Here is a 26,784-nt window from a genome sequence, read left to right as displayed (position 1 = left end):
CCCCGACTGGGACACGCCAGAAGGTGGGGGGGAGGGGGCTGGTGCAGCCGAGCAGGAAGCTTGTGCACCAGCTGCGCTCCCCTTTCCAGAGGTTCCCCTCACACACACACACACACGCACCTCCCAGGCATCGGTGTGCATGGGAGCCAGGGAGGGGAAGATATAAACAAAGCAAAGGAGGGGGGCTGGATGCTAAGTGGGGGCTTCGGGAGGGGTGGGCTTTGCCCCTAAGGGGTAGCAGCACTGACCGGAGGGGGGGTCTCAACGGAGGGTTGGGGAGCAAAGCTGATGAGGATCCAGCTGTGTGGGGGGCTGGGTGAAGGGAAGCATTGGATGGGATCCAGGCCACAGAGGGAACCCACCCAATGGAGGAGCCATCAGCCTCCCAGCCCTGAAAGGCAACAGCTCCTTGGACAGCGCGTCGCATGGGAAAAGATCGATCAGCTGTTGAGTCCAGCCCAGCCAGAGCCCGGCCCACCCCAGCCAACCCATGCAAGTGACGCACATGGAGGGCCAGGGTCGGCTTGTGGGAGCAAGGCTCCATCCAAGCGCAAAAGGCTTCCCAGCCACGGGCATCATTGCAATGCTCAGTGTAGACGGGCCCCCTCATCCACCTGGCTCTTAGCACGGAAAGGGCCCATGGGTCTTCATCCTCCAGGTCTCGCTACGAGGAGGAAGCGGTCACAGGAAATTCCAGTTTGTCGCCCCGGGTTGAAAAGCGTTCCATTCCCAGTCACCTGCTGGGCAGCGCCTTCCTGCCCCACAGCAGGACCATCCATCCCCATCTCGTGCTGGGAACGTCCCCCCTCCCCGCTCGGCTCAGCTGGGGGCCCAAACACCATAGCAGCACTCGGGTTTGCCACGCACGACCCAGGCCAGCTCTGCCCTACACACAGCGCTGCCTCTCCTGGCCAGTGGTGCCCACAGATCGTCCAGGGACAGCCAGTGGAGAGAGCATGGGGGGTAGGGGGGTTCATGATCAGCTGCTAAAAGTGACCCAAAACTCCGTTCTCTCAGCATAAGGGCTGGGCTTTTTGGGACACCCAGAATGCACTGGTGCAGCACAAGGCCCTGCTATATGTGGCCACGAGCTGACAGCTTCCAATCCAACCGATGCTGCTGGATGGACGCTCCAAGCTGCCATAACCCAGGGGACAAGTGAGACGTGCTGAGCTCCTGCCCCTGTGACCCAAGGCCGGGTCCTCGCTTCTGTTTTGCTGTTTCCTCAGGTTGTCCTGTAGCTCCCCAACAGATCCTGGCCACAGAAAGCCACAGTTGCCCTGGCCCTCCGGAGGGCAGAGGAAGCTTCTATCACAGTGTCTGGGCAACAAGGGGTTACCTCCCTGCTGCAGCTTGCTTCCCTGTCGAGTTTGATCTTTTGCCCTCGCTCCCCAGCAGGGCTGCACCCCCCACCCCCAGGAGAAACCCCTTTAAAGCCCCAGGTCCAGGGTGGAGAGCCGGTGGGCCTGGCCTTTGCTGAGGTGGGGTCTGCATTGGAGCTAAACCCCAGGTACCCGTGCTCCAGCCAAGGGCTGGGCATGGGCACACGGAGAACAGCTGGGAGCGAGGACTGCTCGCCTCTTCGGAGCGACCTCCATCCTGGATCAAGCTGTTGGCACCACATGGCGTCTCTCTGCTTGGTCCAGAGCAGCTTGAGGACACTGCTGTCCTGGAGGCAACGAGCCAAGGGTCACCTACCCCAGCTCTAGAATGGGCACTGAGGATCTCCAAAGGCCTGGAGGTTGGTACCGCCAGCAGTCTCCTCTTAGGGGTGGGGAAGGTGGACTGGAGGTGGCCTCACAGCCCGGGCCCTCCCGTCTGTCCGTCCATCCAGAGAGAGAACCGTCGTGGCTTAAGGGGAAGCAGAAGCCGCTGGATCTCAGGAAGGCCCAAGCGTTGTCTTTGCATTGTGCAGTCAGAGCATCGGCCGCGGGGTCTCCGCAGGGCGAAGGGAGGAGACGCATCAGTGAATCCTGAGGCCGTTAGGGGAGACCGGCTATGGGTCATCCTGCACCTTGCACGGCTTTGTCCGCCTGACTGTCCCACAACACCGTACGCAGCTGCTCAAATTACCCAGAAGTCCCTTCTTTCAGCAACAGGCCTGGCTCTCCAAGACTCCCAGAATGCACCGGGGCAGCAAGGGACCCTGGCGTGAACAAGCAGAACGGTTCCTGTCAACACCAGAGGCTCCAACCCCCCAAGCAGTGGGAGGGAGGGCAGCAGCTGTCCCACGTGGGGCGTGAAGGGCAACAGCAAGAGGGCGACAATTAGGAGGGGAAGTTTGCTTTAAAAGAGCCAAACCCGAGAAGAGCCCCAGCTACCCATCACTGTCTGCCCGCGGTGCCGTCTCCCACCCGTTCTGTGCCCGCGCTGCACGAGGGAACAGCGTCTGCCCAAGCTGCTCTCCCCAGCCCAACCATGCAGCCGCTCTTGGACGGAAACCCGCCCGCTGCTACCCCGAGGGGCGCTGGCCCCCAGCCTGGGCTGAAGGGGCACAAAGGGCCAGGCCCGCTGCGGGCTAGAATGTGGGGCACCAGCCCAGCTTCAACGTCCAGCCGGTCTCAGATTGGGGACTGCCCCGTGGCCAAGAGGAAGCAGACCTGGGGCCTGGCGGGGAGTGGGGTGTTTCCTGTGCGGGTGACGTCAGCCAGCAATTCCCCCAGCGCGGTTTATTTACAGAACGTACCCACCTCCCACGCTCTCTGGGTCCACACTGCATCCAAGCCAGCTTCAGGCCTCTGCCCCATCCCTGCCTCTCTCGTTCATAGGCTCAAACCCCAAACAGATCCATCTACCTTAGCGGACCCACGGTGCCCGTTTTCCTTCAGCTCCTTGTTCCGGGTTTGTACAGAGCCTAGCACAACGAGGTCCTGGGCCGTGATCCAGGGCCTGGCACTGCACAATACAGAGAGCAAGCACCTGGCCGGAAGGTGGGGATGGGGGGGGATTGGGGAAGGCTGTTGGGGGGGGTTAACAGTGGCTGAGGGTGAAGGGTGGAGCAGAAGTGGTGGAGTTGGGGCGTTGCTCTCGGGGCTGGCCCATGGCCAAACTTTCCCTTGCTCTAAACTGCTACAAAGCATGTACACAAGCACGCCCCCCCCCCCCATGTAAGGCTGGGTCCAGCCATTCAGCTGGCACCCATGAAAGGCCTCGACTAGACCGGGAAGAAAGGTCTGCTTTCAAAGACACATTAAAACCCTAGTGTAGACAGGGCAAGCCGCATTTTAAGCTGGGTTAGTTGGTTGGGGTGAAACATGGGATTGGGGCAGGAACTGGGAGTTCGTCTCCCCGCCAATACACATCAAAACTCCAACTGGCCTTGTCAACACTTAGGATTTCACCCCGTCTCCGCGAGTGTACAATCCGCTGAAAGTGAAGAGCTGACCCTGGCTACGCCATGGTGAAACCGACGAAGGGGACTGGCTGCATACCCACGCTGTCCTGCAGTGTACCGGTGTACTTTGGAAGTGACGATACCAGTGTAAAGGTCCCCAGAGGGAAGGGGAATTAGCCAGACTGGGACACAGTGCCATTATACTGGAACGGTCTAACTAGAGTGGTATAAAAATCACCCCCCTTACTGACCCAGTTATTCTGACACAATCTTCGTGAACACCAGGCCGTGGGGCGACCAGGCAGGTCTGCAGTGATTTCACCCAGAGGGGTTCAAATCACATCTTCTAGTCAATCCATGCGACTAGGTGTGTAGACCAGGCCTCAGCCATCGGGCTCTCAACTCGCCGGCTGCTGGCAAATGGGAGTGCAGGGTACATGGGGGTAGTTTAAATTTCTAGACCTGGAGGAGAGGGACAAGGAGCAGCCCTTTGGCTTTCTTAGCCCCAGGGCCAAAGCCGTGGGACTGACCCCAGTCATCCCAGCCTGCGGAACCAAGAACCAACTCCAGCTGCCTTGGGTGAAGGCACAGCGGAAACACCATGAAGCTAGTGGAGCAAGCACCAGGTGGGGACTCAGGAGATCTGGGGTCTTATCCCAGCTCGGCCACTGGGTGGCTAGGTGACTGTGCCTCAGTTTCCCCACCTGGAAAATGGGGATAACAATCCTGCTCTCTTCCGGAAAGCACTTGGAGATTGACTGACAGAAATAAGGTGAACCAGGGACGACGATTATTGGGTTATTACCTCTTGGGAGTGCCTCCGATACAGCAGTGAGGGAAACCCTTCTCAACAGAGTCAGCCACTGAGACTTTGCAGGACATGTGGCTCTCATCTTGGCTGAAGGGTTCTCCTCCTCATAACCCTCTTAGGGCGAACTTGCCCCCTCCCCCAAACTGGCTAAATGGCAGAGGCTGGAATATTCATTTTCATTTCCCCCCCCCCCCCCCGCTACCCCTTTTCCCTCCGCGCTGATCCCCAGCCAAGAGTCCAGAGCTGAAAGTAGCGCGTGATTGATGGCAGTGTTTTCACGGTAAGCGTACCCTGTAGTCCAATCCTTGTACCTTTCCCAATTCCTCCCTTGTCCCTATTCAGAGATCATGTTGTCTCATGTTGGTCCCAGAGGCACCATTAATTAAAAATACATCCAATTAAATGGCAGGTGAAAACGTGCAATTCCTGGCCCATTCCACCCCGGTCCCCCTTCCGCCTTGGCTCAGCTGCGCTTTGATTTGAGCGAGAGGAATAGGGGAGGGTTCTCTGAACCTCAGCCAGCAGCGCCCGGGCCAGTCTGTTCGGGTGGGTGCACGAGCACTGATCTCCATGGCTGGTGGATCATCAGCTGTGCCCTGCTGCTCTTCAAGTCGCACGGCTCCCGGCTCCCCTTGGCCACTCGGGCTGCCAGGGCCGAAGCTGGGACGGCTGGGGTGGGCCCCGGTGAGCAGAGTTGTCGGAGCGACAAGCCGGTGCAAAGGCTTCTGCAGGGTAGAACACCCCTGCCCAAATACTCACTGTGCCCTCCCCCCAAACGGATGGGACAGACAGACAGAGGATAACAGGCCTGGTAATGATGTGACAGCTGGGATACGAATGGCTGAATCTGGCAAGATGCTCATTACTGATTGTGCCCACGGACGCGGGGTGGACTCTGTGCCAACTCCCCCCTGCCCTTACCGCTGGGAGAAATGAATCCTAATGGGCCAGTGGAGCCAGGGTGCCCGGTGGGCATTCCCTCTCAGGGTTGGGGAGGGCGGGGGAGACGGGAAATGCCAGAAGGCCACGCAGGGTGGAGGGGAAGCCAAATGGCGGGGGTGGGAGTGGAGGGACACATGGGCTGATGGCAGAGGCCTGACTAGAAGCTGGAAGACAGAGACAGAGGGAGCATAGACACCTAGCCAGAGAGCGGGCATGGCCAGTGGAGAGAGGACTGGGTGGAGACACGGGAGACCTGTGCTCTAGTCCCAGCTCTGGCACTGATTTGCTGTGGGACCTGGGGCCAGTCATTCCCTGCTTCTGTGCCTCAGTTTCCCTTCCTCTTTGTCTGCCTTGCAATTTAGACCGTCAGCTTGTTGGGAGCAGGGACACTCTCTTACCCTGTCTGTACAGCACCTAGCGCCCAAGGGCCTAGCCCCAGCTGCAGTTGCCGGGCACGCCTCTGTTGCAGAGAACAGCAGCTGGCAAAAGTGACCAGGTGGCTAAACAACCAGGTGCTTCCTGGCTCGCGGGCTGCTTGTCACTGTGACGTCCAAGTGCCCTGCAACCCCTCTGCAGTCACACATTAGCCAAGGAAGTGACAGGCAGGTAAACGGCCAGGGCCAGACACAGAAGCCACAGACATGGAGACAGTTGCCAGTGGCCGGGACGCTCTGGTGCTAGAGCCCTGTGTTAGCCACCAAGGAGGTGGGGCAGGAGCAAAGCAGGGAACTGGCCGGTGGACACACCTCACCAGCAGCCAGGACCTGTGTACAGCGCCTGGCACCCCACCCGAGGCGCAGTAACTGTGGAAGCAGGCAGGAGGGGGCCGGTAGATTGGGGCTGGGGGAAGGATGAGGGCCCCTGCTCTATTTAGCTCCCGGACAGGAGCAACCAGAGTAAATACAAGAGACAGGTCTGGGTGGGAAGGGACAGGAGGCAAAGGAGTGATCTGAACGGGGGCTGAGGTCCTGGGCCAGGAGGCGGTTCAAGGGGGCCAGGCCATTTGGGGCTGGGGAACCCGCAGAGCTTCGCCGGCTTCACTTTAACGCTAATTGGAGCTTTTAATCTTCAGTGACTTTCCGCTCGGGGGGCCGGCAGGCGCACCAGCTGTGCTGCAATTCCACCCGCGCCGGCTTTTTAATCAAGCCGCCTTCACCGCGGAGGGCTGGGGGAAGGGAGGACGCAGAGCAGGGTCGCTGAGGCCAGGGGGCCTGCTAGCCCTAGCAAGGGAAGCCAGTGCGCCTGGTACCCCCACGCCCAAGACCTGAGCTCAGAGATCTCAGGCCAGAGCCAAGCCCGGGAGTTCAAAGGGCGGCTGGGCTGGGGAGGTCTCATTCCAGGCATCCGGCCTGCACCGCGCTCCACCCCATTGTAGCAAACAGCACAAGGACTGAAAGAACCCCGGAGCCAGACTGCCAAGCTGGGTCCCTACAGCTCTGGGCTGGCCTTCAGCAGCGGGCGGGGACAGGGGAATCTGACGCTGCAAGTTCAATAAGTGAAGCTTCCTTGGCAGATTACTAGAGTCTGATCTCCCGTGTAGCATGGGCTAGAGACCCTTCCCCAGGGGTCCCTGCCTCCAGCCCAGATCTTACGGCTGAGCCAGAGCAGAGCTTCTAGAAAGAGACATCCAGTACTGAGTGGAAGACCCCATGTGATGGACAATCCACCACAGCCCTAGTGGTTAATTCTCCTCCCTTCAAATTCTGCACCTTATTTTTAGCCTGAATCTCTCTCTGCTTCCACTGCCAGCCATTGGCTCTTGCTCTGCCAGAGTGGAGCCTTCTCCCTGTCTAGCTAGTTACAGATCAAATCGCCTCTTAATCTCCCGCTAAGCTAAACTGATCAAGCTTCATAAGTGCAAATCATGCAAAGGCGGTGAGGGAACAGAACAATCCAGTGAAGGTGGCCACTTGCCCCGGCTCGTACGTGGGTTTTCTACAGCACCTGCCAGCAGAGTCTCGTAAAATGGCGAGATTTAGGCTGAAATTGACAACGCCGCCTACGGGATTTGCCACCCAGTTCTCCTCTCAGCCTCCCTCACCCTACCCCATGTCTCTCCCTCTCTGGCTCAGGGATGTGACACTTTTGAGCTTGTGGAAGGGTGATGGTCAAACACAGGGATCGGTACTGAAGAGAGGTTTGCAGGCAGCTGTCCCCGAGGCCACCTCGATCTTTCAGAAAGGATGACCCCGTGGCTAGGTGCTAACCTGGCACTTAGGAAACCCAGGTTCAATTCCCTGCTCTGCCACAAACATACTGTATGATCTTAGGCAAGTCACTTAGTTGCTGTGTGCCTCAGTCTCCCCACCTGTACAGTAGGGATAATCAGGGTGCTGCGAGGATAGATACCTTAAGAGAGTGTGAAGCCCAGTCACTACGGTGATAGGGCCACATAAGTAGCACAAAGAGAGATTTCTTTTTCCCCCCGAGTGGAAATGCAAGATCAAGCGCCACATCTGAGCTGTTCAAATTGTTCTTTGCAATTAACCCTGGATTGGCCCTGCCAGACGGGTGCCCAATTGCCAAGCTCACCATGGCCCTGCTGAAGCTCCTCACGCAGGCTCCTCTAGCACTGACTCACCTCTGGGTGGCATCCACAAATTTAGCTCCCTCCCTGTCTTCGATGAGAGAGGCAGGGACTCTGGAGAGCTCTGCAGGGCCTTTCAAACCACAGCCCAGGGCAGCAGGCTCCCAACCCTGAGGGGTGTTGAACCAAGCCCCAGCCATGGGAACCTGCATCGAGTTTCTGGTTTAATGTCTGGGTTGAACAGACAGAACCAGGGCTGGGCAGAAAATAAGGGCAGAAAATTGAATGAACTTTTTTTCAAAAACTTGGCTCTTAGAAATTCCAAATTTTGAGGCATTTCTAGCCCCTGAGAAACCACTGAAACAGAAGCACATTTCATTGACATTTTCCCCCACGTGGTGGAGGGAAATTTGGGTTCTGTGACCTCTAACCCAGTAGTTCTCAACCTTTCCAGACTACCGTACCCCTCCGAGAGGTGGATTTGTCTTGTGTACCCCAAGTTTCATCTCACTTGCTTACAAAATCAGACATAAAAATACAAAAAAAAGTGTCTCAACCCACTAGTACTGAAAATTGCTAACTTTCTCCTTTATCGCAGGTTTCAGAGCAGCAGCCAGGTTAGTCGATATCTGCAAAAAGAAAAGGAGGACTTGTGGCACCTTAGACGCTAACAATTTTCCACTGAATGCATCCGATGAAGTGAGCTTATGCTCAGATAAATTTGTTCATCTCTAAGGTGCCACAAGTCCTCCTTTCCTTTTATATCATGTAATTGTAAAATAAATTGCAAAACCCCCCAACCCTCCCCCCAGTTTGAGTAACACTGATATAGTCTAGAGAGCAGTACAAACAAGTCACTGTGTGTATGAAGTTTTAGTTGGCACTGACTTCGCTTGTGCTTTTCACGTAGCCTGTTGTAAAACTAGGCAAATCTCTAGATGAGTCGATGTGGCCCCGGAGAACCTCTGTGTACCCCTGGTTGAGAACCACTGTTCTGTCCCAAACACCCTGAACTGGTCATTAAATGAGTGGGCCGGGTGGCTTTTTATCTATCATTCTTTTATCAACCACCCCTACATTACCCTAGTATCTGAGCTTCTCCACAATCTTGTATTTATCCTCACAACACCCCTGGGAGGCCAGGCAGGGCTGTAATCCCCTTTGTACAGATGGAGAAACTGAGGCACAGGGAAACTAAATGACTTACCCATGGTCACCGGGGGGGGAGGGGTGCTGTGGCAGAGCCAGGAATTAAACCCAGTTCTCGAGCCCCAGACTAGTGTCCTAACCACTGCGCCAGCTGTCTCTGAGGATGGCTGTTTTCTCAGCAAGCTATCTGAGCGTAAAGTAGGATGAGGTTGCTCTGGATCTACACGTGCGTTCTATGGATCAACGACTGGTCAAGAGCAACACGGGAAGAGGGTCTTGACAGTTAACTACAGGTTGAGTTCAGCGGGAATCCTGCAGGATTTGCACACACAAGGTCTCGAAGTGTGTGTTGTGGGGTGGTAGGTACCATTCAAGGTGCCTGAAGCATTCGGCGCTGATGCATTTCCGTTTGTCGCTCGAAATCACCCAGCCAAGGTTTCATGCAAAAAAGTTCCCACCGTTGCTGTCTCCACCTTGTTTCCGGTGTGATGGGTTGCCCACTCTGTGCCCCAAGTGGAGGGGTAATGAAGAGGTGGGGAAAGTTGTGATCAAGCCAGCACTGCAGAGAGACGCTGTGGGGAAGCAGGCTGGTTCGCAGGCTCTGGCAGAAACAGGCATTCTGGGCCCCTCTTGTGAGCAAAGCTCAAGAAGAGGCAGGGGAGTTCAGCCCGATCGAGGAAGATGGCCGTGCAACACATTGTCCTGGGCATGCTCCACATCTCTCTCTAATGGCTGGTCCACACACGCGTCTGCTACAGCTCCCACCTAGGAGATTTCGGTAACAGTTGTGCTGAAGGTTGCGAGTTCAAATCCTGCTGCTCGGCAGCACGAGCACAGAGCCTGTTACTCCGGCAGAGAGGAGCGTGGCGCGGCTCTGAGCACGGACGACACATATCTTCTCCGCGCGGAACGGTCCCATGAGCACAGAGAGCCCAGAAGACCACCAGACTATGGCCAGTCACTGTCTATCTTCAGGGATCATCTGGGCCCCAGCACTGTAGTGTCCCAGAGGGGCTAAGTGACATGCTCATGGTTACACAGGGAGTCTGTGGCAGAGCGTGAAATTAAACTCAGCTCTCCAGAGTCCTGATTCAGGGCCTTAAGCACAAGGCCAGCTCTCCATTGTACTGGCTCATCCCTACGCTAAGGCCAAGCGCCTTCCCGCTCGCCATCGGCAGCCCGGCTCATACAGGCTGCAAGGGCTTTTCCCTGGAACTGCCATCTGCTAGATCCAGCACAGGAGCCTCTTTAGGCACCCACCTCCCCTCCCCGTTCACCAACCACTTTCCCCAGGTGGCCTCCCCTGTCCCATGCGGCTTATGAGAGCCATGAGGCCAAAATTCATTGTGCGCAAGCCAGGCCCCTCTTGACCGGAGGCCGAGTGTGAAACGCCAGGACAAGTGGGCAGTGGGGAACAGAAACCCAGGTCCCACGCGGATGGAAGCTTTGACAGCAGGTCGCTCTCCCCAAGACACAGCATGTGGGAGAGGAATGCAAGCAGGGATGGAAAAGGGGGTCTCTTGTTAGGACACACAGCTGCCTAAGAGATTCCAACCCAACCCGCATGTGTGGGAAGGGGGGAGGGGGAGGTTTACTGGTTTGCAGTGCCCTCGTGTGGCCAGAAAAGAGACGGAATCCTCCACAGATAAACACAGCCGGACACACACATGCACTAGAGTCCTGAATGTCATTGGAGGAACAATATCTTCCGTTCTTGAGTTCGGGTACAAGTAGAAAGTAACTTGCAAACTGCTGGAAGCTAGCAGGGCTGGAGGGGGTGACGGGTGACCCATAGAGAGCTAGAGGGGTTGCAAACCTCTCAGACTAGCGTCTGGGCAAAGGTATTTGAAATCAAAAGCCCTTCGTCATTAAAGCAGCATTCAAAAAGCATGAGTCAGGCCCCAAACTATCAGGTCACCAGATTGACTTAAAAACCGGGGATTTTTTTTTAAAACAAATCATACATTTGGGATTCTTTCTTGGCCTTCTGGTGTCCGAGCCAAGAATTCACGTTTTTAAGATTTCTCTGAACCATGAAGACTAGAAACTTACTTTGTATTTGAGAGCCGAGATTCGCACCTAAACCAGGGACTCTGGGGCTTTGAGAAAAACTGCAAATATTACAAGAAAAGCACGAGCGTTGGCAACAATGTTTAAGACCAATTTTCTTCCCCCTGCCCACCTCCAACCCATTCGATTCACACACACACACACACAGCCCATCAGCTTGAAGTGTGTATCAGGGATAGGTCACCTAGCATACACAGAGCACACCCCAATACAGGATACAGAGGGCACATATTATACATTAAATAGGTTGATATAGATCCTGCACTCTTGGATTACTCCCTTTCCTGCTCCATTTTTCACCTGCTGTCCTGAGCCAAACAACTCAACCTAATCACGTCAGCATCTGAGCTGCACTTTGAAACCAGCAGCATTCTGGTGGCTTTGAAATTCTTTGGGTGTTCACACAGCCCCTGCAGGATCCCTCCACCTGGCACACATGAAAGCATTTATTTTTGCAAATCCCCCCGCCCTGCCCCCGTAGTGAGGCAGGGAACTGTCATTCTCCCCGTTTTGCAGGTGGGGGAAACTGAGGCACAAAGGGATGGCGTGACTTGCCCAGTGTCCCACACGGGAGCATGACAGAGCTGGGGTTTGAATTTTGAGGTCTAGAACTCCAGTCCAGTGACTTATTCACAAGATCAACCTCTAGTCCAGTGTCACCCAAACTGTTCTTTAAAAAACTGGGAAAACCAAAGACTCTGCATGCAATACAGTATCAGTTTTAATAAACAGGTTCCAGGCCTAGAACATGCCACCAAGCATTGAAGCCCACTGGGTAGAGCACTGGACTGGGAGTCAGGACGCCTGGGCTTTATTTATAGCTCTGCTGCTGACTTCCTGTGCGACCTTGGGCAAGTCACTACCCTACCTGTGCCTCAGTCTCCCCCTCTGTAAAACGGGGGGATAACAACACTGATCTTCTGTGGCAAAAACCTGAAGAGCTGGGGATGAAAAGCACTAGGCAACAGTTATGCATTATTATTAATGGAGAGTTCCTTGGCTTTTTGCATTGAATGCAGCAGCGATCATCCATTTGAGAGGACAATTCTTTTTCAAACACTTAAGCAAAGGTGGTAGCAGCTTTGGAAGGAAACAGGTCATATTACAGCGGAAACCTGTAACGCAGATATAAATAGTATCTGGAGGGAGAAATGTAGGTGTGAAAATTTAAAGTGACAGACTAACTTTTGTTAACTTTAAATGTGCTCGCTACGAAATCCTGACCACAGTGCTACACGGTCACTGTGCTGAGAGCGACATCTGGTGGCTATTTCATGCTTCCACATATGGCAGGCATTACTGGGTGATTCCGAGCCCTTCCAACACCTCCATTCCCAGGGTGCATCTACACTGCATTGTACACCTAGGTGTGTGGGGCCCGGGCTTGGGGACATGGTGTTTCCATGCCCGTGGCTTGAGCATCCACCCTACATTGTAAAGCTTGGGTTTATAATTGCAGGACCCAGATCTCGCAGCTAGGACCTGAGTGCTTGCTGTCCAACGTCCGACTGACTTGTGTGTGGACGGAAGAGGGGCTTGGGCTCAAACCCGAGTCAGAGCTTGGGCTTAGTGTGAATGTAGACATACCCTCAGTGTCTGGAAATGGATCCATAAATTAGGTGAGGATGGATCCACAAAGGACAGGTGCGGCCTTCATTGCTGACCATCTGCAGCCATTAACTTGGATCCTGAATGTTTGGTTTGCACCCAATGCCCCAGCCCACTCTTCAGAACAAAGCAACGCCTGCTGTGGGGAGCAGATTAGGGAGTAGCTGCAAACAGCTTCCTATGGCCACAGACTGCCCATTGGCTCCCAGTTACGGTGAGCTCTGAGCCGCAACGTCCTGATCTGGATCCAGACTCTGTAGCCAGTTCATATCTAGTATGAGTCTGACCTGCAAGTAGCAGCCCTGCAGCCTACCATGTGCAAGAGGGACATGTCATGGTGTCAGAAGCAAAGGCACTCAGAGGAGAGCACAAACAGAAGGAAAGCAGCAACAAAGGTTGCAGGATCAGTCTCATGAACATGCCACTTTCAGCGCCCCAGAGAACTTCAGCTTTTCCACACCTCCAGATAGGGACTGGCTACAGAGCTTCTATTCCAGAGAGCGAGAGAGACTAGAAATGTGTCTTCAGTTCACTGCTAGCTCCTGCTATTAGCAACTCAGGTAGGTTACACACAGTACCTTCTCCTGGCTAAACAGGGTATTGCAATTTAGCGTTCCATTCCATCTCCCGCTGTAAGTTTTACATTCCTACCATTTACAAATCGTGCTCTATCATGCTGTCTTTAGTGCTCAGTACGTATCAGTCTCTGGATTATGCTGGTTTTCTAATTACACGACTAGCAGCCCTACAATGGGATCCACAAGCAGGGCTCCCAGGTGCTGCCACAAAACAAACAAACAAACAAACATTAGCTGGTAGCAGTAGAAGGCTGTTATCCACTGGGAACCAGCTACCAGCGGGAAGACACTTTATAAGCATGCGAGACTTTATCCAGTGTGGGTTGGCTTAGTGGCATCTCATTTCCTTTCTGCCTTTATAGACTGTTCTAAACCATTCCTTGCCTGCCTTGAGTTTTCCGTCTCCCTAGCACAACCCCCGTCCCCAGTTAGCAGATACACAAGACCACATCACAAGAGGACAGTTTGCAACCAGCCCTTGCAGCTGGGGTTGGTGCAGCTCCTCGACCATTGGTTACTCACGAAGGAAGAAGGCTTAAAGATGCCAAGGTGCCATGGGCCATCACCCTCCACAATGAGCAGGGACTCTCAGACGGGCGTTGGCTAAAGGCATACTCCAGTCAGGCATCAGCTGCTAAGAGACGTGCCAGCACCCGACCTAAAACAAAGAAGAAGACTATACATGAGGGTGTATTGAAGGAAGGGGCTGCAGAGTGAGCCTGGCCATCCCCGAAGGGAGGTTATTCAAGCCTCTGTTAAAAGAAAGAGGGCGTTGAATCTGTTCCTAGCACAAAAGAGTCCTGGTCCAGCAGTGAGGCTCCCTGGAGCTACTTCAGTAAAACATAGTAAATAAGAGTAATTTAGCACAGACTACCTTTCTCCAGCGTGTTCACTGGTCATATTTGTTCACATGTACTGAACGTTAAACAAAAAGGGGAGTGCTTTAGACAGTCTTGGAAAAACCCCTTCCCTTCTGCTCTGAGAGGCACTGCACAAGTTAGTGCAACACCGCAGGGTGCAGAGAAAGTCCCAAGGAACAGCCCACGGCTCCCATTGCCTTTACTGTAGCCTAAGTCAAGAAAAACCTTTGCAGAGATTTAAACTGCCCAGCTGCCCTGTCGACATTTTATAAGAACAACTGCGGTCTCCCCATGTTATGGCAGCAGAGAAGTGGAAGAGGAGTAATGAGCATTAGCCCTTCTCTAGCAGCACCTGGGATTCCCAGAGGATCTCAAAGCACTTTACAAAAGGCAGGTCAGTCTCATAAAACATTTCACAGGTAGGGAAACTGAGGCATGGGGACTCACTCAAAGTCACTGAGTGAATCACCGGCAGAGCCAGGAATAGAACCTAGGAATCCTGGCGCCCATTCTCCTGCTCCAGCCACTAACCCCTACTCCTTCCTCTTTCCCAGTAGTACATAAAGCTGCAGCACTCACAGTTATGGCCCTTAGTGAAAGAGCAACAGGTGTTTAAAAATAACCTTGCTGGAAACCGCAAGACCAACGAGGCAGCACACACTGATTTCCAGCCACTACTTTGGTATTATTATTTGTATTTCAGCAGCATCCAACAGCCACTTTTCAGAAGCAAGGCCCTGTTGGGCTGCGCACGATACACAACAGTCAGGAGATGCAGGCCCTGTCCGCTTTGATTTCAATGTTATGCTCCTTTTCCTTTTTCTTCTCAATCATCGATTCACATGCATAGGTGATGTGATTTATTTTCGTATAGACATTTAATAACAACCACCCCTCACTCTTATATAGCATTTTTCATCAGTAGATCTCAAAGCACTCTACAAAGGGGAGCAGTTTCATTATCCCCATTTTACAGATAAAGAAACTGAGGCCAGGATTGGGGAAGTGACTTGCCCAAGGGGTCACCCAGCAGGCCAACAGCAGAGCCAGGAATAGAACCCTGGTCTCCTAAGTCCCAGCCCAGCACTCGATCCACTGGACCACACTGCTACATTCACTGAGACTTTAAAAAGCTGACTTTTTAGAAACACATATTAGGACCTCTCTAGCCCCTCATTCAGAAAATATTTAACCTCTCCATAGCTACGACAGCCCAAAGGCACCACTTGCTTAACGGTAACATCCATGGAGCTGCCCAGGGACTAAGTTGAGCATGTGCCTATGTGATTTGCAGAATCGGGTCCTGTGTGCCAGAATTACTGCAAATGGCTAATCTGCAGCCAAACAGCAGCCGTGAAGGACGTGTCATTGACTCCTTCAAAGCCTCACAACTAGAAATCTGAGAGGAGACCCCATTAGCCAGCTCTTCCTCCCCTACTAAACAGACCCCATGACTATCAGCAAGCTAGGGACCTGGTTCCACCACAGTTAACATAAGAACAGCCATAATGGATCAGACCAATGGTCCATCTAGCCCAGTGTCCCTGTCTTCCAACAGTGGCCAATGCCAGATGCTTCAGAGGAAATGAACAGAACAGGTAATCATCAAGTGATCCATCCCGTCACCCATTCCCAGCTTCCAGCAGTCAGAGGTTTAGGGACACCCAGATCATGGGATTGTGTCCCTGAGCACCTTGGCCAATGGCTACTGATGGATCTATCCTCCATGAACTTAGCCAATTCATTTTTCTACCCAGTTATACGTTTGGCCTTTACAACATCCCCTGGCAAGGAGTTCCACAGGTTGACCATGCGTTGTGTGAAGAAGTACTTCCTTTTGTTGGTAAAAAGAAAAGGAGTACTTGTGGCACCTTAGAGACTAACCAATTTATTAGAGCATAAGCTTTCGTGAGCTACAGCTCACTTCATCAGCATCTGATGAAGTGAGCTGTAGCTCACGAAAGCTTATGCTCTAATAAATTGGTTAGTCTCTAAGGTGCCACAAGTACTCCTTTTCTTTTTGCGAATACAGACTAACACGGCTGTTACTCTGAAACCTTTTGTTGGTTGTAACCCTGCTGCCCTATTAGTTTCTTTGGGTGACCCTGGCTCTCGTGTTATGGGAAGGGATAAATAACACTTCCCTGTTCCCTTTCTCCACCCCATTCCTGATTTTATAAACCCCCCAGAACACCTTTGAAAAGCATGGCCACGGTAGCTATTTTTACTTGCCCGTGTGGATATAATCATGTTAGAAACCCATGTTCTAATCTAGGGATCTACCAGGCTTACAACATGGGGTTAGCATGTGGCCCACCCATTTCCCCCCACCCAGACACGGTAAAAGAAACATGCCACACCCACATGGTGGTTTTTGGGGTAGAATTCCTCCTCCGTCCAAGACTTTGCAGCCTGGTGTCAAGACAGTGGTGACGTGTTGTCCACACTACAGCTTTTAACTCTATTGTACCTGGGGTAGAATCACAGTGTAGACAATGGGATCAAATTTAGGAGCCTAAGTCCCATTGGCGCTTAAATCTCATTGAAAGCCTCAGTCTCTTCAAAAAGGACACTGAGGTGCTTTTGAAAATGTTACCAAGTACTGTAGAGGTGACCTGAAGAGGAGGTGGGATGGAATTTAAGCCGGGGGCCTCCTTTTTCCCCCTCTTTAGGATAGGAAGAGAAGCATTGAAGGGTTCTTTATATTTTTATTGTTAAGGGTTTTCTTCCTGCCTTGTTGTTTTTTTTTTTACAGTAGAAATTCAAGGCTTGTCTGAACCGGGTGCCTCTCTCAGGACTGAAGACTTAGCGCCATGACGACATCATGAGAACCAAGCCAGTGAAAGCTGAGCCATTGACAGGGGAAGACATTCGCAGTCAGACTATTGGGTGGGTGGGATGGTTTGCGTCAATAGCGATTGACAAATACAAACGGCCTGTTAACATTTTGGAGAAAAGAAGCCTTTGCTAAAGAACACCCATTATTCAATTAAAGTTAACAAAACCTCCTTAGGGACCCTCTAATGAGTTCTCCAATGAAGTCAGGACACCAGAGGTGACATTTCTAATAGTTTTAAGGTTAAAATTTTTTTATTTATTTTTACAGTTTCAAGCTGTCAAGTTTACACCATTAAGCAAAATAAAGGGCACAAACCCAGTTAAAAACAAATCCTTCGCAGGTCTCTAATTTGGCTACTAAAATGCCCAGCTAACCGGCTATAACAGCACCTCAAAGTGCCTTGGGAGCAATAATACTTTGAGCAAACCCATCAAACATAACCTTCTGTAGTGGATCCTGCCTCTCCTTGCCAGCACACATTCAGGCAACTAGATAAGCTGAATCTTGCCTCAGTGATCCCACCTGATCCACTGTAACCTGGGGACGTCCTGTCCCTTGGCTGGAAAGGATGGGATGGCAGCAGTTAACAAGTACCCACTTTCTGCAGTAACATCTCCATTTTTCATATTCCCCCAAATTGGGGTGTTTCAATTTGGATATGCCGCTACTGGGCCTCATGGGAGTTACAGTGCAGTTGCCGAAAGGTCTCCATTCTCCTGTCTCGGGCAGGGTTCCCAAGTGGACATCTCCCATAATGCACCATGGCCAGGGATTTCCAAGACACATGGCTTCTGCCTCTCCAAGAGGAGAGATCATGGGAGATGTAATCCAATCAGGCAACCTGGCCTTTAGAGGAGAATGGGAGCATGGGGCATTCGAACTACAACTCCCATGAGGCACCACAAAACCAGATCCAAATCAAAATATGTAGAGTGTCAACTGAAGTTTTTTGGTTTCCAAATTCTTGCTAAACAAAAAAAAAGTTACCATTTTTCATGAGGGGAAAAAAGAAAATTCAACCAGCGCTACTAAAGACTATGCCACGGACTGCAAGATTGGGATCACAGAGTATGCAAAAGAAAGCAGTGATCAGACAGCTGTAATTACTGAGAATGGCAGGGACCAGTGAGGACAGAGCCAGGAATGGCCTTTTTCAGCAAACAGGCTATAAATGTATTGAACCTTAAGTTGTCTTCTAACCAGAGAGCCGTCCTGGGCCAGTGGTCACCATGGCTTGGCCCAGGGGCTCAGTTCCACTACCAATGTCCCACCCTGCAACATGGGCTAATCAAGATGGGCCAGACCTTTTTGCTATAAAGAAATGGATCATCATCCAGTCTCTGAGAAGCAGGGCACCTGCAGTAGACGCACCCTGAAAGGTGCCATTGGTTACTAATCTATGGCCTGCATGATGCTGGAATGCAGGATGGAGGATCAGAACAGTTGCTTCTTGATTTCATGTCCAGGAATCTAAGGTTTCACTGCACTGCCCTGAACCTGATCTGTAGCAAAAAGTCTTAAAAATACATAAAAGATGGGATTTCTGAATTTGATTCATGAAAATATGAGGACCACGTGCACACACAGACACACGCCATTAGTCGGCAAATAATCACCTGTGGCTGAACCACTTGAATTTTGGACCTTCAACTTATGTATTAGATCTGATTCAGAGTAGAAGGGACCATTAGCTCCTTCTATGTACACACAGTGCCAAGAACACAGAGTGCAATCATCAGATAGAATAGAAATGATCTAGCCAGAAGCAGGGCAGTTCTGTTACCAAAACGTAGGCAAGAGGCTTTTCTTGGAGCAGAGCTAAAGCATTTAATGCCATTACCCTCTCCTTTGGATCTTAAACCAGCAGTATTGCACCATACTGCTTTAACCAAATGGAAACATGATCTTAACTAGACAAGGAGGAAAAATAGGAGTTTGCCAACATGTACAATAACCAGATTCCAGCTGTGTTTGCACCATTCTAGTCAGACCAAAAGGGAAGGATCTGTATGCTCATTCTGCCTCATCTTGGGAGCAGCAAGGGCATAGCTAGCCTGTGGAACTCATTGCCCCATGATGTCATTGCAGCCAAGAGTTTAGCAGAATTCCAGAAGGGATCAGCCATCTTTATGGAGAACAAGAGCAGCCAGAGCAAAGATTTTAAAAGTAACCAAGAGTTTTGGAATGTTCCTGTATTAGGGCAGAGCCAATCTCTAAGTGTCTGAAATTAGGAAGAAATCTCTCCAACCAGCAGATTAATCCATAACCGCCTACTGCAAAATTTCTTGCACCTTCTGGTATGGTGCACAAGACACTGGACTAGAGGGGCCATTGAGTTGATCTGGTATGGGAATTCTAAGATGTCCATGATAAACATTCAACGCAGCTTTGGTATCTCTACTGCCAATGGACAATGGATTTGGGAAGAAGGGGCAGGAGGATATGGGGATCTCAGCTGGGAGGGGAAAGGTACCAATAGGCCCATGGGAGAAAGGGGAGCAGTGGACATAGTGGTGGGAAGAGAGGGAGTAAGTTCAGTGTTGGGGTTTTCACTCTGGCATTAACAGCACAGTCCCACAGCCACTACGCAAGCAGCCAGCTTTAAAAGCCACTTTGACACCGCACTGGGGAGATGCACGAAGCAGCGCTGTGCACGATCGATACTGGCAGCGTGACGAGACTGATGGGAATGAAGCCCGGGGTTGCCAAGGCCTACATCACTGCAGGAGACAGAGAGAAGAGCCTTTTGGCTTGCAGCAAATCACAAAGTCCTCACAGCTGTAATGGGCCGCTAAAGGCTCCCGCAGGCCTTGCTCGGATCTGCTTAAGGTGAGGAGGGAGAGTTTTTAAAGGGGAAGAACTGAACATGAAGACAATTACCATTGTTCATAGGAATCTGCTAATGGGATCCTTCAGAGGGGCGACCCAAAGGATTGAAGATTTAACCTCCTTCCCGCTCCTTAAACCCAATCTAATTAATAAGAAGTCGGAGACGCTTTATTGCTTGGGGAACGGGATGAGACTAAATCAAACTAGGGCATCTACGACACAGCAGAAGGGTTTGCCGTTGGATCGGCCCTTAGGAAAAAGCAGAAAGGGTAGGAAACATGGGACCTTTAAATTTTTGGGGCCAATAAAATAAGCAGGACTCTAATCAGTTTGACTGTAAGCTCTATGGGGCAGGTAATATATCTCTCTGCTGTCTGTACAGCACCCAGTGCAACTGGGATATCTAGGTGTTACCGTAATGTAAATAAATGAGATGTTCAAGACATCCAGAACTTGTGCATTAGAACATATTGCACCAGCAAGAAGCAGAAAACACCCTTGACTGCAAACTAGAGAGGTAATGGGATAAGTCTTCAGTGATGGGTCTTACTTTCCAGGGGGTTTTGCTTCTTTTTGTTACAAAGACCCCAGATTTTACCTTCCACGCTCTTTTAGTGCCATTATGTCAAATTTGGGCCCAGCAGTCCGTTGGTCCCATATAAAAACTGCAAAAGCAGCCCCAGTTATGAACCTGCATTCTCAAGATAAAGGAACAGTCAGCCATACATCTGTCTGGATATTTTTTTAAAAAAAACAACTATTGCTACTTGTAATTCTCCTCCTCCCTTCCAAGATTCTTGTAACAAAGAGCCAGGAAAAATGACATTTACTTTTCCAGTTTGTTTATTTTGCACACTTGACAGTGCTTTGAGGCTAGTCAGTTTCCCAAGGTGTTTGCATGGGTCTTTCACAGAAGTGATGGAAAAAAAGACTATTTAAACCAGCTAGGAAAATGTGATTGTAAAACCATAATTGGCAGGGAGACTTGGGGCAAATACAGCAACTGCTGCTTCCCCTGACACCTTTTAGATGGACTACCTCACGAGTTAATTGCATCCCTTGAAGTCCTGGCGAAGCCTGTTTGAATGAGAGCAGAAGTATTTGACAAGGGACAAACCATGGGTCTCACATTCCCCATTTCAGACTGACCCACATTTGGGGTTCCTCACTAGGCTAAGTGCTGAGGAAGGCATCTGTATAGGGGTGAATGAACAGAGTATTAGCTATACAAGGCAGAAAATCAGACTCCAGTTCTCCCCAGTGCAATCAACAGCAGGAAGAGTCAGCAGAAAGAGCAGTCAGGGGATTTAGTTGGATTAGATGAGATGGTAGGAAGTCCATCTGAGCCTTGGCTATACTACAAGATCTATCATTGCTATTTCCAGTTGAGAGTTACAGATCTGATTTTTCCCCAGCATGAGACAACCTGTGGGAAGCGGGACCACTGTTGCGTGGGATGGAAGGGCAATAGAAGTGGCCAAACAAAGTACCTTAAAAAGCATTTCAAACGTATTCCATTAGGCCAGGATTGTCAGAACAGTGGGCTGATTGTTGGTTGGCTAACGGCTCGGTTTTGGTGAACACTCGCTTAGTCCAAACTCGTGGGAGGAAATCTCTTTGGTAAGGACTCCTCACCCCCGCTGGTAAGGGCTAAGACGACTCCTGAAACATGAGTCATCCCGGAAGTCCTCCAGCAAAAGGGACGATGATATGATTTGACAGTCCTAAGGCAGTGGATAAGGCACTAGGCTGGGACTAAGGGGACCAGGGTTGTATTTCAGAAGCAATAAATGTGCTAGGGAGTAGTGTTACTTCTGACTGGGGTTAACAAACAAGCCAAGGCCTGCAGTCTTCCTCACACATCATAAAGCAACAAACAAGTGTGCAGGCCCTTTAAACATAATCATTCCCAAGTCACCTTTAATTGTTCAAATCTACTGTAAGTTCTTAAGTGGGGGAGCAGTCTTGAGGTGAACACCGCTTAGACCCCAAATACAGAGTACTTTCTCCTGGGGGTATTGGTAAAGGGTTCCTGAGCCTTCCCCCCAGGGCACTAGTGCAGAACGGACACAGGTAAATGAGGATTAATTCCCAATTTGCTGCGGTTTAGGGCCCAACCCCCTTCTGAAACCGGCTTCTCCAACTGTATGCATTTGCAGCAGTGTCCACAACGCGCCAAGCACTTCCCAAAGAGGGGGCCATTCCTGCTCCATCAAGCTCAGGATTTAAAGAAAGTCCACAAAGCCCCAATCAGGACAAACCAGCAGCTCTGGGCCTTTTCATTGGCAAAGTAGGCTAGGATTGAGGGAGCCCAGGAAACAACTCCCATAACCTTAGAGCACAGCCAGGTCAGCAGTAGGTACAATGGCGGGACAGTTTGCACTGCGGCTGCCGGTTCTGCAACCAGGAGCTCTCAATCCAGCAGTTTACACGAGTACAAAACACACAATGAAGAAAGCTCAGTTTGTTGGTAAATGCAAAACATCATGGGGAGGGCGGGGGGAAGAGAACAACTCAACAGGACAAAGTAGCTCAGTGCTCAAATTTCATCTACCTTAGAGCTTCCCTTTTGATGGAACCATCAACCCCCTCTTTCCCATAAATGCTCCATAGAAATTATGATCTAGGATGTGTCTCAATCTTACCCTCCCAAGAAGTGCCATAATCTTTGATGTCCCACCATGTGGAACAGATAAAGCCTCTCCATGAATTATCTGAAAGACCCAGACAAAACAAACCGCACAGAACTCTTTCTGGCCGGAGTGGACCTTGTCTAGACTGGAACCTGCAATCAGGGTGTTAACAGGCATTTCAAACCTTCTGGTTGCCTGCCCCATTCCACTGACCAAGCCATCTTCCTCTGTAGCTACAAACATCAGAGCCTCAAACTAATGTGATACTGGGAAAAATCAGCCTTGGATCTCTCTACTTCACCCATCAGGACCATCATCAGCTATGAAGAACCCGATTCTCAGCCATGGATCCCACCATCTTTCCTCACACAAGTTTTCCACTGAAAATCAGTGGGAATTCTGCTTGAGTAAGGAGTACAGCCTCAAGCCTTGTGTTGGTAATTTTACTCTTGATGTGCAAGGCAGAATAGCTGGGCCACAGGTAGGATTAGGGTTTCAGCTACATCCAAAAACCTTTTCAACGTCCAACAGCAAACAAAGCAGGGCTGAACTGAAGATGCCCAACTGCATCTTCCTGATCTCAACCTTTAAAACATGGTATCAAAACGCCATTTAATTCTTCATACTTAGCAGCTCTCTGCCAGACTCATTCAGTGAGGACATCAATCAAGTCTGAGGCAGTCACATCGGGGGTGATGGATGGCAATGCAGATCCTTTCCGTGGTGTCCCATGGCCAGGTAACAAGCAATTTGTGCTAAGCGAATGCATGCTGCTGGGAACCTGCCAAGGCTGTCCAACAATAAATGTCTTTCAGATAGAACTTCCCTCACATAGACTTATAATTCAGCTGGTTTTTACAGCTACCAAGAGTTTTGCAGAAACAGGGAAGCAAAGGAGTCCTCAATCAGGCAATGAGACACACCAGTCTCTAAGGGTCTAGGCTGACCGATCTGCCGGCTAACCTCTACATTGCATCCCAGTAAGCTCAATTTTTAAGGCTCCCTGGTGGAAGCACTTAAATCCCGATTATCCTTAACGAGGGCTCCTGCTTTATTACTCCCTCCGTTTATATCTGAGCAGGTGTGGGGGCACGGGAAACAGCTAGAGTTAACTCTTCACCCGCTGCTCTCTGCGCCTATGCTGGCAAGGGCATCCAGCCAAAGATAACATGGCAATTGCCATAGGGTTCTGGGCAAAACCATTCAATGTATTCATGGTTGCGGACTGTCACTTCGATTTGAAGATAAAAATGTGCTAAATCCAGTTTGATCTAGTTCATCACCTCTTCCCTTCCCCTGGGCTCATTCATGGTCATGGCAGCTGCTGTAACAATTAGATTCACAACACATGCACAGTAATCCTTTTTCGGGGCTCTACCAACTCCCCCTTTCTCTAGGGGACGAGAGCTAGCATCACAATAGGTAGATGAGACCCACTGAGATCATCTCATCTGCCCCTCTGCAAATGCAGGAGACAGGCCCAAGGGAGGGGAGCCTGGGTAGCAAACTGGTATCACATCACCTTAGTTTTGATTCTCTCTTGCTTGGCCTGTAGGCTCAGTTTTGTCCTGGAGTCCTTAACTTGCCCTGCTGGACCCATCTCTGCCTACACGCTTTCCCACAGCCTGCAGTGGGGACACACCAAGCCATGCTGTGATGCTGAGGCTTCTCTTGGGAGCGGAGGTGTTAAATAAGATGCTTTTGTTTCTAAACCTCCCCTCTCAAAGCTTTATATTTAATCTGGTTTCCGAGGAGAACCTGCTCTGCCTGCCCTGCTCTGAAGATGCAGCGACTAAACGCAGGAGCTCAGGCAGAACTAATCCTTCCATTCCCTATGCTCTTCTGCAAACCGAGCTGGAATTGCTTGCACGCAACTCCAACGGCGCGGCCTAAACCCAAGGGAGGGATCTCCTAAGGGCCACAGTGGTGAAAGACCAGCCCACGTGGTGAGGAGGGGCCTCCCCTCCATGATGGGCAAAGGGCCGCTTTTTAATGTGTAAAGTCTCCCCACTGCCATGATTGGCCAACACCCTGCAGACTAGGCCCCCGTGTGGCCCTGGGGATGGCTCAGAAGGGCAGAGGAGTCAACGCAGCAGGCCAGCTGCCCTGCTAATAAGTCACCACAACAGGGTCAGATCCCTAAGTTTTGCCACTGCTTCCAAGCGCACAGCAGAGCATGAATCCCTGGTGCTGCCTCTTTCCCCGGCACCCGCCCACTACAAACTGATCTCTTTTAATAGCGTCAGAGGCAGGGGGGACACCAACCCAGGCCTCTGCCAGGAGAGATCAGGCCAGATCTAGGATTAGGGACTCTAAAGTCCAGCGAGGACTAGATGATCTGCACGCTCCTGATGGAAACGCCCTGATGATCCATCACTGCTGGCACCCTGCCAGCAGGACAGAGAATGCCTGAGAGATGCCCATCTAGCAGGATGGGTGAGCAGACCTCTAGCTCAGGAAGGCGCTCAGGCATCGGTGCGGTGAGGACCATCTAAGCACCTGGATAGACTGGAACTGGACCCAGGCAGATCTGAGCACACAGCAACCCAGTTTCCCTTCTCGGATTCTACCCCACCTCTGCCAGGGCAGGATTTGGCCCTACAGTACGGTCTAACAGGGAAATCACCTGTCCCAGTCAAGAGAGTCTCAGGCTAGACACACCCATCAAGGACAAATTCACCCTGGAGGAATGAGCCAAATGTTACAATTCTGACATGGGTCTGGTGGCTTTCCCCAGCTTTAGAGGCCAGGCTTGTACGGCTGTGCCTTGGCTCTCCATAGGGGTGGAGCACACAAATCGCAGAGAGCTAAGGGAATCCTCTGGTTTTAGCAGCTGCTTGGAGCAGGGTAGGGGAGAGCTATGCTATGGCTTGATTTGCATGAGTCAATACCCAGCATGCTTTGGCTCACAGTTCTGGTGTTGGGGGCAGAGCAAAAGTTGCCTTCCGAAGCACGCCACGTGGAAAGGGCAATTTTGTACATAAGAGGGGATGGGACAGGTGGATAGCAGTAAGGACGGCACCCCCACGCACACACTAGGAACAAATGGTACAAGTCTCCCTACTAGGCAAGGGCCACGCTCAACCCTAAGAGACTGGCACTGTGCTGATCTCAGGCAAATCAGCCTTTTAGTGAAAGGCTGTGATGGCAGCTGAGATCTTTGGGAAATCTGACGAAGGCTGCATCTTCAATGCAAAAAGTGTGTTCTTAACTCAGGTTACAATAGCAGTGAGGACACAACGTGGCTCGTCACTCAGGTTAGCAGCTCAAGTTAAAGCCTATACAGCAGCTTATCTGCTAACCCACGTTAAAAGCTGAGTTGCTATGTCCTCCCTGCTATTTTAACCTGAGTTAAGAACACATGCAGTGTAGACACACACAGAGTCTGGCACTCCCAGGGAGGTGAGAGGGTTGCTCAGGCCACACCCACAGGAGGGGAGGAATAGGAGCCAGGTTTGCCTCCTCTCCCTCCTCTCCCTCCATCCCCTTTCTCCCCTTGTTGCAGTAACTCCCACCCCTTTCACTTGTTACTGAGTCCCAGCAGCTCTTTGCCAGGCTCTAATTTTAGATCCCTGCGTTTCCTTCCACCCTCTGCTCCCTGTTCTCCTCTCAGCCCTACCACCAGCCAGCCCGCCCACCTTCATCTCTCCTTCCTCGTTCTCCCTTTTTAGGCCCTTTCCAATTCTTGTTGCTGCTTTCTCATCTAGGTCTCCAGACCATGATCCCCACACCGAATTAGCCCATGCTCTGGTTCTCTCCTTCTCCCTCCAGCTTGCTGATGCCACCATCCTTTCTTCATGGCCCAACCATGTCTCCCCACCTTCTGAAATTCTTGCACTGGCCTCAGCTCCTCTTTACGTATCACCTCCTGCCTAGTCAGACCCAACCTGGCTTCTGTCAGCTTCTTGGGTTTGCTCCTTCACTGTGTCTTCATGCCCCCCCCCTTTTTTTTTAAACCTTGGGAAAGGTTTTTCCCAGCAACATGCAACAAATCCCATCCCCTTCCCCTCAGATGCTTCAGGAGGCAGACCTGTTCTGGAATACATGCCGGTAACCCAGACTGCACACCTGTCTGCTCTCCTGCAGCTCTTTTGGAATGGACTGTTCCCTTTGTTCATAAACCTCTTGGCCCAGGAAGTCTGTTCTGGTTTGGCATGTTCACTAGTTGGGTGTGCACGATACACACCCAGTGGCATTATAATAATTTTCTCTCAATACACCTAATGGTCTTTCCTCCTCCAACTCAGACCTGGCTTGGCTTCTATTTCACCACTGCTTCCCCTCCTTCCATTCACTGTGTTTTCCCAAATTTGTCCTCCCCTTATTTTTCCCTTCACCTGTACAAACGTAAGATTTAAGTGTTGCCCAAATAAACGAAACGCCCCAGTGTCCAGAGCCTGTCCTCCACAGACCTAACCAGAGTAAGCATTAGAAGAGCACAGGTAACTTAAACACTTCAAAGCCACAGTTCTGAGCGACAGTCAAGGAGATTCAGGGAAGGATGGAGACAGACTCCTGGGGCTCTGGTATTGACTCAATTGAAAAGGATTCTCTCCACAACCTGGGCCTTATGAATGGACAATGGTATTTCAACAATGCATCTA

General features: G+C 51.2%; 1 protein-coding gene across 2 annotated transcripts in view; it reads right to left on the bottom strand.

Annotated features, from left to right (window-relative positions):
* CDK12 (cyclin dependent kinase 12) overlaps window positions 1-26,784 on the bottom strand; it is a 72,612-nt gene that overhangs the window by 7,992 nt on the left and 37,836 nt on the right. Inside the window, exon 14 of one of the 2 annotated variants that reach the window (XR_012156417.2) lies at window positions 13,542-13,677. Coding sequence is in view for 1 of the 2 variants with exons in the window: in XM_073326205.2 (XP_073182306.1) it covers window positions 13,640-13,677 (38 nt within the window). In the remaining variant the exon portion in view is untranslated. Of the gene's footprint in view, window positions 1-13,070; window positions 13,678-26,784 lie in introns of those variants that run through there. The other variant, XM_073326205.2, reaches the window with a different exon arrangement.

This window comes from Lepidochelys kempii, chromosome 27 (assembly GCF_965140285.1).
Source record: "Lepidochelys kempii isolate rLepKem1 chromosome 27, rLepKem1.hap1, whole genome shotgun sequence".
NCBI lineage: Eukaryota > Metazoa > Chordata > Testudines > Cheloniidae > Lepidochelys > Lepidochelys kempii.
The sequence above is the reverse complement of the archived record's forward strand: the minus strand, read 5'-3'. Positions and strand labels throughout refer to the sequence as shown.